The sequence below is a fragment of the Exserohilum turcica genome (assembly GCF_000359705.1).
Source record: "Exserohilum turcica Et28A unplaced genomic scaffold SETTUscaffold_2, whole genome shotgun sequence".
Taxonomy (NCBI): Eukaryota; Fungi; Ascomycota; class Dothideomycetes; order Pleosporales; family Pleosporaceae; genus Exserohilum; species Exserohilum turcicum.
This window is the reverse complement of record NW_007360025.1, coordinates 3,183,366-3,199,472: the sequence shown is the minus strand read 5'-3', so window position 1 is coordinate 3,199,472 and position 16,107 is coordinate 3,183,366. Positions and strand designations below refer to the sequence as shown.

At 47.5% G+C, this 16,107-nt stretch overlaps 5 protein-coding genes across 5 annotated transcripts; 3 read left to right on the top strand and 2 right to left on the bottom strand.

The window, feature by feature from the left end:
* Positions 1 to 2,384: 2,384 nt before the first annotated feature.
* SETTUDRAFT_171567 (uncharacterized protein) lies at positions 2,385 to 3,565 on the top strand. The gene is made up of 7 exons (XM_008027628.1): positions 2,385 to 2,512; positions 2,568 to 2,604; positions 2,653 to 2,706; positions 2,757 to 2,890; positions 2,943 to 3,051; positions 3,100 to 3,185; positions 3,242 to 3,565. Exons 1-7 carry the CDS (start codon positions 2,429 to 2,431, stop codon positions 3,464 to 3,466), a joined length of 729 nt encoding a protein of 242 aa, XP_008025819.1. The 5' UTR covers positions 2,385 to 2,428; the 3' UTR covers positions 3,467 to 3,565.
* A 195-nt stretch (positions 3,566 to 3,760) lies between these two features.
* Positions 3,761 to 4,921, top strand: SETTUDRAFT_116387 (uncharacterized protein). Its single transcript, XM_008027627.1, has 3 exons — positions 3,761 to 4,203; positions 4,284 to 4,570; positions 4,653 to 4,921. Exons 1-3 carry the CDS (start codon positions 3,862 to 3,864, stop codon positions 4,768 to 4,770), a joined length of 747 nt encoding a protein of 248 aa, XP_008025818.1. The 5' UTR covers positions 3,761 to 3,861; the 3' UTR covers positions 4,771 to 4,921.
* Positions 4,922 to 5,694: 773 nt separating this feature from the next.
* Positions 5,695 to 7,488, top strand: SETTUDRAFT_136200 (uncharacterized protein; the record flags this gene model as incomplete). The annotated part of the gene is made up of 2 exons (XM_008027626.1): positions 5,695 to 6,316; positions 6,376 to 7,488. Exons 1-2 carry the CDS (start codon positions 5,732 to 5,734, stop codon positions 7,486 to 7,488), a joined length of 1,698 nt encoding a protein of 565 aa, XP_008025817.1. The 5' UTR covers positions 5,695 to 5,731.
* A 3,376-nt stretch (positions 7,489 to 10,864) lies between these two features.
* Positions 10,865 to 11,284, bottom strand: SETTUDRAFT_19924 (uncharacterized protein; the record flags this gene model as incomplete). Its single annotated transcript, XM_008026777.1, has 1 exon — positions 10,865 to 11,284. The coding sequence occupies one exon, from the start codon at positions 11,282 to 11,284 to the stop codon at positions 10,865 to 10,867; it is 420 nt and encodes a 139-aa protein (XP_008024968.1).
* Positions 11,285 to 15,002: 3,718 nt separating this feature from the next.
* Positions 15,003 to 15,612, bottom strand: SETTUDRAFT_31669 (uncharacterized protein; the record flags this gene model as incomplete). The annotated part of the gene is made up of 4 exons (XM_008026897.1): positions 15,003 to 15,073; positions 15,128 to 15,306; positions 15,355 to 15,393; positions 15,584 to 15,612. 4 exons carry the CDS (start codon positions 15,610 to 15,612, stop codon positions 15,003 to 15,005), a joined length of 318 nt encoding a protein of 105 aa, XP_008025088.1.
* Positions 15,613 to 16,107: the final 495 nt, after the last annotated feature.

Genomic DNA, 16,107 nt, shown 5'->3' with positions numbered 1-16,107 from the left:
CCTACACGTCTTATATAGCCCTTCGGGCTGAAAAAGGACGTTAAACTAGAATCATAATAATAATAATAATAATATACTTAGTGATTTAATTCAATGAAGAATTTAGCGCTTACTACTTATATATATTTATATATACAGTGTAACGGGTCGAGTCCTATTAGACTGCGCACGCAACTACAACGCGCCCACCGCGCCAAAAAGGCTGGCACAAGATATCAGAGCTGCTGATATCGTTGCGTAGTTGATACATAAGATAGCCACCGCTATCTGTACTGTAGCGGGCTACCTAGCCCGTTACATACAGTACAGGATACTAGTAATTAGTATATAGAGAAGGCTTAAAACAAGATACAATCTACTATTAGTTGTTATTATAATTCTATTAAATAGAACATTAGAGATATAATTTTCTTAGATACTAAGAACTAAGTAATTAATAACCTTAACTAAGAACTTGCTGTAAAGTAAGAAGAATAATGTAAGGTTCTTTGAAAGTTAAGTAATTATTACTAACTCTTACAAGCTATAGAATCTCTAATCTACTACATCTTTGCTCTAGACCTGTTGTGGAGGGGCCCTCAGGATCCCCTCCCAGGATAAGGAGCTCCTAAGCCCCCTGGTCTGCCTATTCAGGTTGTGGAAGTGGGGAAAGTGGAACAGATCCTCGAGGGTAAGTTATACTGGATAGGACCCAGGTCCTACCTAGTACACTGCCTCCAAGGTCATGGGCTCTTCCCACAAACACGGAGAGTTTCATAGGCAAAATGCCTCAAAGCCTATACCTTATTAGGCTCTGAGCTACCCTATTCAGACGTATGAGAAAGACTAGAAACATTCGACTTCACTGATAATGATCGAGTGTGAAAAACGAACAGAAAATAGAAAACCTGTGTAGCGAAACCCCCCCCCCCCCCCCCCCGAAATTCCCCCTGACACCACCCTGTCGAATCAGGACCCCCAAAAAGCCAGCAAATGCCCAGGCATGTGGAGGTCAGGTAATAGCAACAGAATGGAGTTCAAAGAGTCTCACAGCTATAGGACTAGGTTTTTACTAAGAGGGGTTGTGTAACTCTGTTATTTCACTACTTAATGATACAAAGACTCCAAAGCTAATCTGCATGCAACCAATGCTCTCAATCCTTAGTTACCTTTAGATGAAAATTGTAACAAGTATTTATAAGAACATTATCCCCAGGTAGCTTTACAAACTCTTATCATTTTGTGTGCTTTGATATACTTTGAATGGTATCACTCATGATACTAATTTGAGTTGTCTTGCCTGCGTCGCTATAGAGTGTATCACCAGATGTGCGGATGATACAGGACTGGATAACGAGGGACTAGGTATGGATAGTGGTCAGCACTCGAGTGTGGATGCGTGGAAGAAGATGAGTCGGCTGGTTAAGTTGAAGGTTCTTTTCAGGATGGCTGGGGAGAAACAGTTGAGTGTGCGATAGCATGAGATGTACTAGTATGAGTTACGGGGTCGGATAACAGCTGGTTAGAAAAAACAAAATACGATTGTGGTAATGTTCCGGCTGGGGTAAGTGTGTGAGTAGGTAGGAGTGACTAAAGATGGGAAGCGCTATGATGACCAAGACTTGGGCAGGGGCTGGTTACGGTATGCTCACCTGAGATGTGTAGAAAAAACGCACCTCACCCCTTATACCAACTCCAATGTTGGGGCTTACTGATGGGTAGAAGTAAACAATATGTCTCATGTAACTCTGGTTCGACTGAACGACTAATTAAGGTCGCGTAACCCTTGCACAGCCCCTATCCAAAACCCTATCCAGGGGCTGTGCAACCTGTTCCCTACCTCTACCCAGTTACTTCCTAGGGTGAGGACATCGGTAGCTGATGCGAAATGTGTAGTCGAAGAAAACATGGGGATAGCACGTGTATTTTGATACAGTAAACGCGATAGCAATATTTGTGGCCAATCCGTGGAATTGTCATAAATCAGCTGAAGACGTGTTTTTGTCTGCAACGTGGGGTCCACGAAATAGTTTGTTTTACGAGTGATTTTGAGGTCCGGATGCAGTCGCTTTCACTATGCATTAGGGTACACGGAACTATAAATGTGTCGTGGCTGCTAATGCGCCGCGCGGTCTTTGAGGCTGTTGTTTTAGCGGCCGATGCATGACAGCGTCGAGTGTCAGCTTAAAGCCGCCGCATCAGCATGCCGAAATGATTCATACAGCAAATAGAAGGCAAGTCAACCAAGACATACACGTGCCTTGCTTTGGGTGTGCACAAAGTAAGCTACATGCGTTTGCGTGCGTAAAAATCGAGGTTGCGTGGTGCAAAGAGCGAGACGCCAAATTTTCGTAGCTGCGCTTGTTTGCCCAACCGGCAAACGTCGACGTTCAACCACAATCATAAACACAACCCCAACGTGTCTGCATACCTGCAAAGTCGTATCAATATGGTAGCGCAATCAGGTATGGTTGATCCAGCCATCTTCCAGGACCTCCAGGCGCGTATCGATGAGGACGCTGCTGTTAGAGATGTGAGTGGCGTCCGCAGACCGAGCTGCACGTGACCACATACTCACCACGCGACAGGAGCTGCGAGACATCATCCAGGCGCTTGAGAAGCATAGTGAGTGGTTTCAAACGACGGATGAAGATGTTCTAACGCGTTTCCCAGACCGTAATGTCTCTTTCGTACTGTCGAGAGCCCATTCCACACGCGTCGACGAGCGTGAGTGGCAGCACCGCAGGACAGTAGCATCCTAGCTAAGCATAGCGCAGTGTCGGAGATGCTGAAAGCTGCCCAAGAGCCTATTGACAATGTGATTGAAACGGTTTCCAAGCTCTCGCAAGCTGCATCGAAGATGCCATACTACAAGTTCAACAACATGTGGAGCCGCCAGATGCAGGGCGCAGTAAGTTGACTGCGCGCGCGATATGCAGCGCTCAGTACTGACAGCGCTCTAGTGCGAAAGCATTCTCTTCTGGGGCTGGCTCGGCGGCTACAAGTACGAGGGCGGCCGTGTGCAATGTGGACGGCTGTTGACCGTTGAGGAGCTTGGTGAGATCTTCAAGAGTAGGTTCAAAGCAGCACATCAAATGCGCATGGTTGACAGCCAGACAGTCCCAGTAAATCTGAAGGAGCGCGACGAGTTTCATCTTTCGCTCGAGGAGTACCTGCATTCGCTCATGACGCTCGTCGAAGAACTGGTACGTCGATTGATTGCGTGATAGAGCCAACACCTGTATGCAGCTAACGCCGATAGACACGCCTCGCACGCAACGCAGTCACTTTGGGAGACTACGAGCGTCCACTGCTCATCAACCAGTTCGTCAAGGACCTGCATGCTGGGTTCCAGGTCCTCAATCTCAAGAACGACAGCCTGCGCCGCCGCAGCGATGGGCTGAAGTATCGCGTCAAGGATGTGGAGGATGTTGTTTACGACTTATCACTGAGGAACTTGGTGCCTAAGAAGGGCGAGCAGTCGTGAAATGATTGATGCATCCTCACGGTCCACTCAGGTTTACGTAGCACTGCACGCATCATGGGAAAAGTTTCGCGCATGACTACAAGGGATCATGTATATGAATGAACAGGCCATGGCGCATCCTAGGTACAGGACCACAGCTCTGCAGTCGTGTTGTACAGCTTTGACGGAGGTGCGTGATCGAGGGGCTGGGCAACGGACCAATCAGCGCGCAGCACGGCCGGCGTCCCCTCGAAACCTTCCGGGCGGCCATGTCGCCCTGCCACGACCCAACACCAGCACCCCAACGGGCCCGGCGCCATCCACTCCTTCCCGAGCTCCCTCTAATACCCTTCGTTCTCGACTGCCGCGTCTCCCAATCGTCTACATTCTCCAGCATCACGGCTTCGGTTCGCAGCATGGCCAACGCCACCGTCATCAACGCAAACGCGACATCCAAGCCGCAGCCTGCGACGGCCGCGCCAATTGAGCCATTAAAGAACGACACAGCGCGTCTGTACACACACATGCATCCCCTCCTCGTCCTCTCCGTCTACGCGCTCAAGTTCCGCGCCCTTGTCGCAGACCCGGTGCCGACGCTGCTGAGTACCCTGGCGCCGCTCGCTGTGCTGCAGATAGCCTTTGTGGCCGTGTGTCTCCCGCCGACAGGAGGCACGCCGTCGATGCGAAAGCAGAAGCCTGGCGAGAAGAAGGGCAAGACGCCGACCAAGCTGGAACAGGGCGTCAACTCGAAGATTGTCGTACGTGTCTTCTCCACTACGGCAGCTGGGCCGGGGGCTTGCGGAAAGCAGTGATTTGGACAACTAACACATGGTTACAGCCGGCCTTCCTGTCTCTCCTCCTTACCGCGCTCGCCGCAACCCCGCTCCTCACGGCAATCCTCGTCCTCTTCGGCGCACCCGTATCCACGCACCATGCGCATACCCTGCTCTGCGGCGCCCACGTAGCCCTCCTGAGCACCCTTCCCCTGATATATGTACACGGTGTGGACGGCGACACATGGAGGCACATCATCGCGCTGCTCCTCCCGATGGATGAGGTCTATGGAGGGCTGATTGGCACCGTACTTGGCGCATGGCTAGGCGCCGTGCCGATCCCGTTGGACTGGTGAGTTCTCCCGTCATAGCTGCAGGGCCAGTCGCCGGGCACGAGCCGGGAATTTTCACAATAGCATGCTCATGATACGCAGGGACCGCGAGTGGCAGAAATGGCCGGTTACTATTGTTACTGGAGCTTACATTGGATACGCAGTTGGCAAGCTGCTTGGAGGTACCTTGTTGAAGGGTAAGAAGATCATGTTTGACTAGGTGGTCGTGGCCGAGGTTGCTCTGCTTCCATTCTGCTTGAAGCCATCATTCATCGGGTTTTGCTATGCTGTCAAGCTAGTCGGCGGTGGGGAGTAGAGAGCAGCCGTGTAGATTGTCGGTATTAGAAAAGTGGGCTGAGTGCAGCCATCAGCAGCCGACTCATCATGACCAACACGTGCACATGTCGACTCATCGCCATGAAACCTCATCCAAGCAACGCATACTCGAGGCAAAACCACGCGCAGTCTCAGCGCGAGCCTCCAGCGATGAAATGCCGCGCCCCTCGGAGGCCAGGCCGATGCTCCAGCCACCGCAGCTCCAGCTCTCCCCCCGGGACGTCCCAAAACAGCAATCCCGGCGCAAAGCCAGCTCCACCGGTTCCAGCTGTTTAACCTGACCCCCCGCGTCTTACCTCAAAGCAGTATACCTCGACTTACGCATTTCATACTGACATCGCTGATGCGGTCCGAACAGGGCGTCGGTACTGCAAGCAAATTACCCGTCCGGAGAGCGGCCGTCGGTGTGGGCGCTGGTTTTTTTTTTGACGTTGCTGCTGGATGCGGGCGGGGTCTCGCGGCGTGGCATGTTTATCCATGGCGGGGCGTGGGGAGCGGGGAAGTGAAGGCTTATAAGGGACGGTATGCGCCCGACCGAGGGGTTTCTGGCCGAGCACGACCTCTCTGCCTTTCCTCTTCCGCTTTCCCGACGTTTGAGTTGGGGCTTTCGTGCAAAGCTTGGGGTACATGTAAGTGCATGCATGCATTGTTGAGCGGACGTCGCATCCATCTCTGAGCATTGCTGTCGTGTGCACACAACTGACTGCACGTAGATAGCGAGCGGAAAATCATAGCATCGACACGAACAAGTTTTTCCGCCCAGCATGTCGCGGAAACACTTTTTCCCCAACCCCGAAGGCGTGGTGTTGCATACCCTGCGCTCGCTATGCACGCGAAACAAGCACATGGCTCTCGACGAAGCCAATCGCGTCGTCTACAACGTTTCCCACCCACCCAACGAAGTCACAATCATATCTGGAGGCGGATCCGGCCACGAGCCGGCGTGGTCGGGCTTTGTGGGCGACGGCATGCTGTCGGCAGCTGTGTGTGGAGACATCTTCGCGTCGCCGAGCACAAAGCAGATCATGGCGGGCATGAGGAATGTACCCAGCACGGAGGGCATCATTCTCTGTATTACAAACTACACCGGAGATATGCTGCACTTTGGCCTGGCGAGAGAAAAGGGCCAGGCGCTGGGCTACAAAGTCGATGTTGTCTGCATGGCGGAAGACGCCGCATTGGGTCGCGAAAAGAGCGGGAAGGTGGGACGCAGAGGGCTGGCAGGTAACCTGCTGGTCATCAAGCTCATCGGAGGCGCGTCATTGCAGGGCTGGCCGTTTGAGCGGTGCCGCAAGATGGGCGAGCTGGGAAATGAGCAGTTGGTTACGATTGGCACAAGTTTGGACCATTGCCATGTTCCTGGACGCGAGGCATTTGAGAGTGTACAGGATGATGCATGTGTGGTAGGCATGGGTATCCACAATGAGCCGGTAAGCAAAGTCTTTCTCTTGTCTTTTCGAAAGAGCTTCATGTTAATGGATGATCGTAGGGCCTACGCACCATACACCCAATGCCAAGTCCGGAAGACGTGATCAAAGAGGTGCTCAAGTACCTACTTGACCCTTCCGACCCGGATCGCGCCTTCGTCCAATTCAATCCCGATGACAACGTCGTCATGCTAGTCAACAACTTTGGCGGTCTTTCAAATCTAGAATTCGATGCCTTGGTCAATCTCGCCCTGATAGCTCTCAAGCGCGACTGGAAGATTGTGCCGACACGTATCTATGCTGGCGTGCTCGAGACGTCGCTGAATGCCCAGGGTTTCAGCATAACACTGGGCAACATGAGCGGAATGGCAAGGGCCATGGGAATCAAGGACGAAGAGGTCATTGCTTTGCTGGATGCGCCGACCAACGCTCCTGCGTGGCCAAAGAACGGTTACCAACCAGTCAACGTCAACAAGGAGACGGAAGAGTTGCGCAACAAGGCCAATGCGGCTCTATCTGAAGAGTCAGCACTCCACAAAGGCCCTGCCACGCCACCATCCTTGATCCCAGCACTGCGAACCGCATGCAAAGCAGCACTAGCAGCCGAGCCCAAGATCACCCAGTACGACCTGCAAATGGGCGACGGAGATTGTGGAGAAGCTGTAGCCGGCGTATGCAAGAGCATATTGGCAAACATTGACGCAGTCGAGCAAAACCCGCCCCCGATCCTCGCTCTATTAGAGAGCATAAGCGAGAACGTTGAAGACGTTGGTGGCTCTCTTGGCGCTATTCTCTCCATTCTCGTCACCGCCTTTACCAATGCCCTCGCAACTGCCACGCTGTCCAAAAATGCGCCACTGGACATATCGACCCTTGCCTCGTCCGCCTTGACCGCACTCGAGAACCTAAAAAACTACACGAGCGCAAGGGAGGGCGACCGAACCGTCATGGATGTCCTCATTCCGTTTATCAACACACTGGCAGAGACCAAAGACTTCGCTAAGAGCGTAGATGTTGCCGAGACAAAGGCCGACGGTACAAAGGACATGAGGCCAAAGTTTGGGCGTGCCACGTATATTGCAGATGATGGGAGTGATAGATCCAAGATACCAGATCCGGGTGCGTATGCGGCGGGTGTTTGGCTGAGGGGACTGGAGAAGGGGTTTCAAAACTAGGTCATGGGCGTTTAGTAAGAAAGTGAGAGAATGACTGGTAGCGGCTGGATTGTATATATGTAGTATGATGGTAATGAAGATCAATGGTAGTAAGCATCTGCTGATTGGTGAAATATCACAACAGTGGTAGCAGCTTGAAGAGTGTTAGACTATAAAAAGAGTATATGAAAGGGCTTTAGCTACAGGACTGACAGATGGGAGCTGAGAGTAAATGATTCATAAGATTCATTTCTAGCTTCCTGGCTAACGTGGATTGAAGGACAATATACCTGTAGCAAACCAAGGGCGATGACTGAGCTGATAGGTAACATGAAAACTAGGTTCTTCAGAAGCAGCAGGTTATATCCCATTAGCAGTTGCAGTGGTTATACCTGTGGCAATAGGCTATGCTTGCAGTAGCAGCTGTGCTAACGGTAGTAATGTGGCCGCGGTAGATAGGCCTAGACTGCGATTAGGTGTGAAATAACGTAATGCTGTCACTCTCAGAGGTGATAGAAGTCGAGCTTAGTGTATGTGATAAGCGTTCTAGGATCTTATAGTTATTAACATTCTTATTAGGGTGTAGTCTATGATAACAGTTCTGACAGTCTGTACACTACAAAGTCCATCAAGGTATTACACAAATAGATAGAATAGCAATGGTAGCTTTAATAGTAGGCAGCTGCGGTAGTAGTAGTTATTGATAGCGATATGACATATAGTTTAGTACAACTTGCGACTAAGATAAAGAAGACGCGGAATGAGGTGCTATACTATTCTTTTCCGTATTCCAGCGGCTACTGGGTTAATTATAGTAGTGTAGAAGTTATGTTATCGTAGTCTTACATGTAAAGTATGATGAATAACATGCTCTTCTTAGTATTACTATGTTATTCATTAGTAGCTTGGATTGTAGGTTCCTACTTATAGAATAAACGTTGATTACATGTAAACAAGGTGCAAGAAGATTTAAAGAATTCAAAAACAGTTTATATTGTGTTAGAGGAGTGAAGGTATATTACAAAACAAACACTAGAATCGCTAGAATAGTAGAAGGTAAAAAAGCTAGCGAAGCTGGTATAGCTATAGTAGCTTGAATGATAGTACAGTTAGATTAGCTAGCATGGCTAGAATGTATTGAACAAGATAATAGCTACATCCGGACCTATGTTCAGCTCTGATATAGGCTGTGTGTATATCTATTTCAAGTTCATATCTTCTGTGTTGCAGAACAGCGTTTTAAGTAGTTTTCTTAAGAAAGAGATTAAGAATATCTAAGTAATAATTGTTGCTTCATTGACTACTCATATTTTTCCTAGCTTAGTGTAGGTATCTAAGGTTTAATATGTAGAACATGATAAGAGTGCACTGAATTAGCAGTAATTTCAAGGGTTGATTATAATAAAGCATGTGCCTGTAACGATGTTACAACTTCGCCAAGTATTGAGCCAATCCCAGAGCCGGATCGGAGGAAGTACCTGCCGCCCTTCATCAGCCATTCGCCCGAGGTCGGATCCGAATTCGGACCCGACTAGGATAGGTATATATTGAGACACTCCCTGTAGCTAGCTCTGTAGACTTTTGATATCCTTTCGTACAAGGCCTATAGGTGGCTTGTTGAATCTAGGCTCTTTGTGATCCCACGCACTCCCATATGCCTCTGAGTGATCCTACGACCGAAACAGATCCGACCTGCCTTACCTGCGCCGTTACAATGTGGCCCGCTCGGTGATGGAATACGTTACAAATATATAGTGTGCTAGATGAATATTAGAATATATATAAGCATTACCTGCAACTTTTGTACAAAGCTTGATAGAATGATATAGGAAGTGATAGACTATAGGACGCTATAATAATGCATTTAAGCTTGAAAACATACGCAAGGCGAGTTCTATAGTAGGAAAAGGGAAAATAGAAACATAGCTTGATGATTCAGATGGACCTACTACTACTCTAATAATTTAACAAATCTAATTATAATATTATAACGGAGACCATATTAGAAAGAGCTTACTTACCTAGAGTACTAAGGAAACTAGAACCAAAAACCATGATGTGATCGAGTGGTCTCGGGTCACGTGACACAAAAATTTCCTTGTAACAGAGGTAAGTCATGTGATGAAATGGAATTTATCAGGTGATATGATGTGATGTGATGTGATATGATAGCACGTAGTGTGATGTAACAAGTCACGTGATACTGCATAACGCTAGTAACTTATCACATCACAACACGTGGTCTTATATCACATGCCGTTGTTTCTGTTATGTGGTATGATGTCATAAGTCACGTGTCTTTCGCATCACGTGATTGCATCACTTGCACGTAATTTGATGTGACAAGTCAACTGAGTCATGCAACGTCGAGTCATGCAACGTCACGTCACGCTTACATCACTTGACGTTTGCTATTTTCTTTCCGATAAACCAGCAGCTACTAGGTGCCCTCTTCGTGGACCTATTATAAGCGGCAAACCTGTTTCAAATCACAATATCGTACATCTTTTTATCCAAAATGTAGGGCCAAGTTACTCATCCTATACAACGACACAGCTGAAGAGTTACTTGTCTACTTGCGCATTCACAAAGATTCATCTATCGATTGTTACTGATCACTTCTGCTATAGTTGTTGCTGTAGTTGCGATTTTGATATCTTGTCTGCTTGATGTCTCTCATAACAGACATGAAAAAACCGCCTGCTATCAGATATTGGCATGTGATAGCTACCTTGGTGTGATGGTCCGTCCTGTCACATCTTGCTCGAGCCTCAATCATTCTGACCTTCTGACACGGACATTCCGCAATGATTTGAATCTTGCCTTCTCTGTTCCCGTGTCTTGTAATGAGCGCATAATCCATGTTTCCATCTTATACTACTCTCTTGAGATAGTCTCGCACAAGATTCACATCCCTGAAATGCCTTTCCAATCCTGATATCCATTGCAACGTTCTAACATGCCGCTTATGCTATCACAGCCTCCAAGTTCATCAATCGTATCTTAGACTTTGGGAACTATGCAGGAGGCTCAAAACGCAGTTAAGACCCTTTTTCCATCTTCACCTTTTTAGAAACACTCACTCCGGCATAAAGTGCTCGAGGAGAAGGTCGCGCCAGCTCGGTCATGGTACTTCAGGGTCACACCGATAGCGGGCCCCATGAAATCATTTTTTAGCCCAACGTTCCAGATCCCAATTACGACCCTTCTCTACAATCGCTTCCTGTTTCAATTGCTTTCCAGGATCAAAGTTGAATTTGATCAGTGTTGAATTTTCAGTTGTAACATCGTGAAGCGCTTCTGGAAAGCCGTCGTACTGGACTGCTGCGTTGTTCCGAATAGTTGACCAATCCAAAGCAGGTATGAGATTAGAGCAGTGCTTCACACAAGCAGATTGTCATGCTGCATCTCTTTGGACCACATTTTGGAATATCTCAGTTGTCTTCGTCGGAATTGGATCACCATCCAAGACTAAGGTGAAAGACTCGAGCGGCATGCCTAAATTTGGGAGTGCTCTGGCCTCCGCTATCCATAGTCCAATACCTCCTTTTGTGATGTAGTGAGCTTCAAGACCGTGTACATGTCCACCTAATCCAGTCGAATCCAACACAAGTGGTCCCGAGGCATCTGGAAAGACAGCCCTCCAGAGATTCACCCTGCGCTCGATGTACAGACCAGGGTTTTCCTTGCAGTATGGAATGAGGCCTTGAGCATGACATTCAGGCTTTGTAGCTGCTAGAAAGTCTTCCAGGAGGACAATTCTTCGGATCGGAACTCGTCTGTCGTGCGAAAGGTTACTGAGGAACTTGACAGCCATTGAGGCTGCTGACATTCGGGATTTCTTGCATTCCACAAAATCGTTTCCCAAGCGGTAAAGCCCGCAGACATCAAGTATGCTTACTGAATTCTCTTCTGTGGGGCACGTGCAAGGTATGAGGTTCAAAGTTGACAATCCAGGGGCGTCATCGCAGAGGCAGCGCGTTCTCGGATTCTTTGAATTTTCTGATGGTTTTCTGACTAGTCGAGAATTCTCACAGAAGATGCGTAATGCAGCATTGGCGAACATTTCAGATATCGATGGAGCTTCTCCATAGCTGTGTATTCTCAAACCGAAATCTTTCTGTTTTGCTGGGAACGAATGTATCAGGTGGGAAAGGTGAGGAAAACATTTCTCCAACCCTGATTTCGCTGGTGCATCCAAGAACCTGTAAACATCAGCCAGTATGCTGCATTGTTTGTCCCTGACATAGTCGAAGACCTTTCCACAGCTTTCCAAGAGACTCTGCAGAGTCTCCTCGTAAACGGTAGTAAAATATATCGTTCGAGCTAAGAGGCGGCGTTTGTTGAGTTCAGCAACGGCCAACCTGCAGGTTTGTAAGTGCGATGTCCATGGGGAGATTACTTGCCGTAATCAATTTCCCTGACTTATAGTCATAGTGATTACCATTCTCAGAGCAAAGTAGTAGTCATATACCATCTCTCACAGTTCCCTTGGCAACGAGAATATGGGAGACTGGAGCTGCACACTGAAGTGCCGGGCAGATGCTTGCATCGTGCGGTGGCATTATGACGCTTAAAAATAGTTGAATATCCAGGAGTATCTGTGTATGAAGGTGGAAATTGTTCCGAATAGGAGGAAGGCGTAGCGTGGCTTCAAGTATCTCTTGGGTTGAACCAATAGGCAAGAGTCCCGCGAGATATCATGTATAATCGACATGCTTCAGCTGGGTTTCACGTGTTAGCTAGGATCTCTCCACGAATGCAGCCACACATTGATTCTGATGACGTAAGGATGAATCAATGGTTGAGTTCACATCAATAAAATCACAAGAGGGGCGATGTCGATCAAACAGCTAGCTGCAGCCTTTCCATAGTTGAGAGGTGACCACTGTGGAACTTCCGAGAGACACTTGAAATTTTTCTGGCGTATCGCAGGTCCAGGCTCCAGCATGTTCTTGTTGCTAGGCTTTGAGCCAAATGTGAGGGGAAAATGGTAGGGCATGTGCACAAGATAGGGGCCAGTAGAAACCGGATGTTGTCACGTGATCAGATGTTCGAGCCCTGCAAATACACTCCTCATATTCGGTGTTCTACTTCCAGATATTTCTATGCATGCATACGATGACACAGTAGTGACAATGTTAGATTGACTTTCCTATTCACCCGTTTAACAGATTTCGTATCCGGCTTGCGACTTGAAGTGCTAGTGCTTGAAGCTATTCAGGTGTAACACTTGCCACAACTCATGTCATGCGGGAAGAGAGACATGATTTGGTCTGCTAGGAACATCTGCTCTGTGTTCAACATGTCTCGACTGCGAGGAATTGTCAGTGGAGGCTAGCAATAATCAACAACGGATAGTAACACCACTGAGACTTGGAAGGGGCTGTGGATGACAGAAAATTGCTCAAATGACCATAGAAGGGTTACAGAACAAGCTGCAACATGGCCAAGTAATGAGAAGGGTACGCCATGTGTTGAAGGTAAGATCACGGTTGACTGGTAGTAATGAAGGTCCCTAAAGTCTTTATAATCGTAGGTATTGCCTGTGCTAATTTGTCACTATCTCCTGGTAGGCTCCCGACCGTATAGGAAACAAGATCAAATAGTGTTTCAATCCATGCTTACAAACCGTAGCCCGATTTGCTGCCCATCTCTGACATGCTGTATGCAAAACTAATCGCATCAATATGAAGGTAGGACAGCAGATTTACATCAGGGTATCGCATCTTTTATTCATTTTATGAGTAATCTTAGCCTGCGGACGCAGCGGCTTTCATAACGCAGTAGTGTACACAATATAGAATAGCAGTGAGGTACTATATCCACTCCCTAATACACAATGGGTAGGCAGTATTATAAAACAGTACAAGTCTTTGAAAAGCTAGCTAGCAATGTCAGTGAGTAATATCTAGAGTATAAGATGGACGAACGAAAAGTCTCGAGCAAACACGTGACGTCTTTCATGAAACAGACTTTATCGAGAGGCCTGCAATGCAATAGATAACATCGCCCTACGGTAAGTGGATATATACGCACTCCTAATGCTGGTTCTTGAACACAGAAGCTATTCAAACCATGGAACGTGGGAACAACATGTAGGGATAAGGCTCTAAGAGTAACATAACAACGCAGACTTCGACTAACGATTACGGAAAATCGAAGCGCTACAAATCACCTGTTTTCAGTATCCATGCATGGGTTCCTCCGGGTATCTACGTTCCTCGTGGTCAGTTAGCACTGTTGCTGCCGCCGGCCAGCCACGTTAACCTCGCCAATTACTTCCCAACCCCAACTTCATGTATGGTCTACTGTAGTATTAGTATTGAATTCTCGAGTGAAACGATAAACAAGAACATTCACGGTGATGGGTGCAATGCTAATGTTTCGGAATAGGACTGTTCAGTATAGCAAGATTTATCTCATAAGAACATGAGAAACAGCAACTTACATACCAAGACGTGGCTTGTCGTGACAATTTCCCAGTGTAGCGATAGGTCTGTCATCTTGTCATCGGTAACTCCATTCTATTATAGACAAGCGATGAGTCCGTTGATTAATAATTAGAAGTGATACCGCTTGTCCTTCGCAAAAAACCAGAAAATTTTAGATAAGCGAGAAAGGCTCACAGAGAACCTCAAACGCAGTTTGGGGTAGCGAACAACAACCTTCTGGCCGCGCAGCGCTATGCGAAAGATAACTTCAAAGAGACAGCTATTCGCTAGCAGCTATAATAGAGTCATGATTTGACCCATAAACCATGGTTTGGACTGCAATTTCAAATTTACTTTAGTGCATGTAACGTATGCACAGGTGAAAAAAGGGTATTTCTTACATTGCGGACAGGATGCAGCTCCTGGTGTATATGTGAGAGCTGGTCCGCTCTTGACGCTCACCATACCGGAACGTAAGTTAGAAATGCTCTTCCCTCGAAACGCGTGTTAGTATGATGATAGTACCGCAACTTTTACTGAATTGTCCAACTCACTATCAGCATATGCTCTTTTAGAAACATACAACTCGAATTGCGCGACCACTCCGATATTGTCGCACCGTCTTGAGATTCATATTAGGTAAGCATGATAACAAGAAACAGATTGCTGACTCATATGGACCGCGGTTATACATCCGCCTGCGCGACGACACCACCCCGCCAGAAACTGTCGCCGACGTCAAGAACATCTTGTAGAACTCTCAGTGACGGATTCTAAATCATGAGGGAATGGGAAGACATACGGAAGTTGACCTTCTCATATCGATAATGCCCAGGGTGAGGCCCTATATCCGTCGACGGTATCGCCTTAATATCGTTGTTGAAGGTTGTTATACTACAGACCTTCTTGACACTAGAAGAACAAGAGATTACCTGTCGTATGCCACTTCAAGATAGCTTCAGTAGATGCAATGCTTCGTTCGTTACGGCATAGACTTACCTATGACACATGCCGCGCTGTGGATAATGCTGGATTCCATGCCAGAACTTATAGAATCAACGGACTACTGTATTAGAAAGTAGCGCCGCGAGGTAGGGTCGATTATATAGCGGCTTTGTACTGCGAGGAACCTACGGCCGAGGCATAAGGAATTCCTGCCAGATAGCTCCCCTCTGTATCGTATTTGATTAGATTTAATTATGTGTTTGGATAATGATTTTGATTACCCAATCTACATCCTGTGGAAGCAGTAGCTGCTAGACATGTGGCATAACGTCCATATGTGAATGGCTGACCTGATCTGTTAGTTCTTGTAGAGTCACGACAGCTTTGATACACTGACATGCTACCATTGGCGGGTGGAATCGTGGACGCGCGTAGCGCTGTTGAAAAATGTTGGTTAGGACTACTTAGAGCGAGAACTTGAAATCCAAAGCATATACTATTAACTTACGGGAGCGTATCAGCGGATCGTAATGCGAGAAGTGGATGGCTGTTGATAGTTAGCGTATTTCTAGTGCCAGAATTTGGGTCGTAGACTCTTCAACGGAATGTGAAGGTGGCAAAACTCGGCATTTTGGCGCATCGTGGCGATGAGGAGAGCTATATCTCGTTCATATCAGCGCCATGGTCTTCCCGCCAAATTTCCAACTGCATATAGAGAGATATTTTCTTATACTTACCGGGAATCCGAGTTGTGAATGTTGTACATGTATTGGAAAGGATTGAAGTTGTTAGTCGAAAACGTCGCTTTGCAACAGTGCAAGCGGAAGCTGCATTGGCAATCTTTATAGAAATGATTAGTTAGTCTAAATGTTACAGGAGAGCTTCAAGGATATAGAAAGCGGAAGTATAAACACTAGACGATATATAAGAGGAGCCCGTCAAGGCAAATATTTTGGTCTTGAAAACGTAAAAACGTTGTGCAAGGTAGGGCATGAAGTAAAGAAGAGGGCAGTTGTAGTGACTTACATGTCTTAGTAATCGATGAACAAGATCATGTGACGATGCTGCTTAGTTCCTCATTGCGCACAACGGAATGGCAACGAAAGGCTTACCACAGTAGGGGTGGCAACCGAGGTCACCTGCACATTAGTCCCCGTCCTCGAGGGAGCCGTGGGGATGTTGTTTGGGATGAGGAAACTGATATTCCTGGATGGAGGTAAACTGGGAAAGGTCAAAGTAGCGGAGTGCCCATGGTGTGGCG

What these genes read in the sequence shown, in the direction of transcription:
- SETTUDRAFT_116387 (XM_008027627.1), top strand. Translation starts at nt 3,862, where the DNA reads ATGGCCAACGCCACCGTCATCAACGCAAACGCGACATCCAAGCCGCAG. An exon ending in GCGTCAACTCGAAGATTGTC is followed by an intron (nt 4,204 to 4,283) that starts GTACGTGTCTTC and finishes ACATGGTTACAG; the next exon opens with CCGGCCTTCCTGTCTCTCCT. An exon ending in GTGCCGATCCCGTTGGACTG is followed by an intron (nt 4,571 to 4,652) that starts GTGAGTTCTCCC and finishes CATGATACGCAG; the next exon opens with GGACCGCGAGTGGCAGAAAT.
- SETTUDRAFT_171567 (XM_008027628.1), top strand. Translation starts at nt 2,429, where the DNA reads ATGGTAGCGCAATCAGGTATGGTTGATCCAGCCATCTTCCAGGACCTC. An exon ending in CCAGGCGCTTGAGAAGCATA is followed by an intron (nt 2,605 to 2,652) that starts GTGAGTGGTTTC and finishes CGCGTTTCCCAG; the next exon opens with ACCGTAATGTCTCTTTCGTA. An exon ending in TGACGCTCGTCGAAGAACTG is followed by an intron (nt 3,186 to 3,241) that starts GTACGTCGATTG and finishes TAACGCCGATAG; the next exon opens with ACACGCCTCGCACGCAACGC.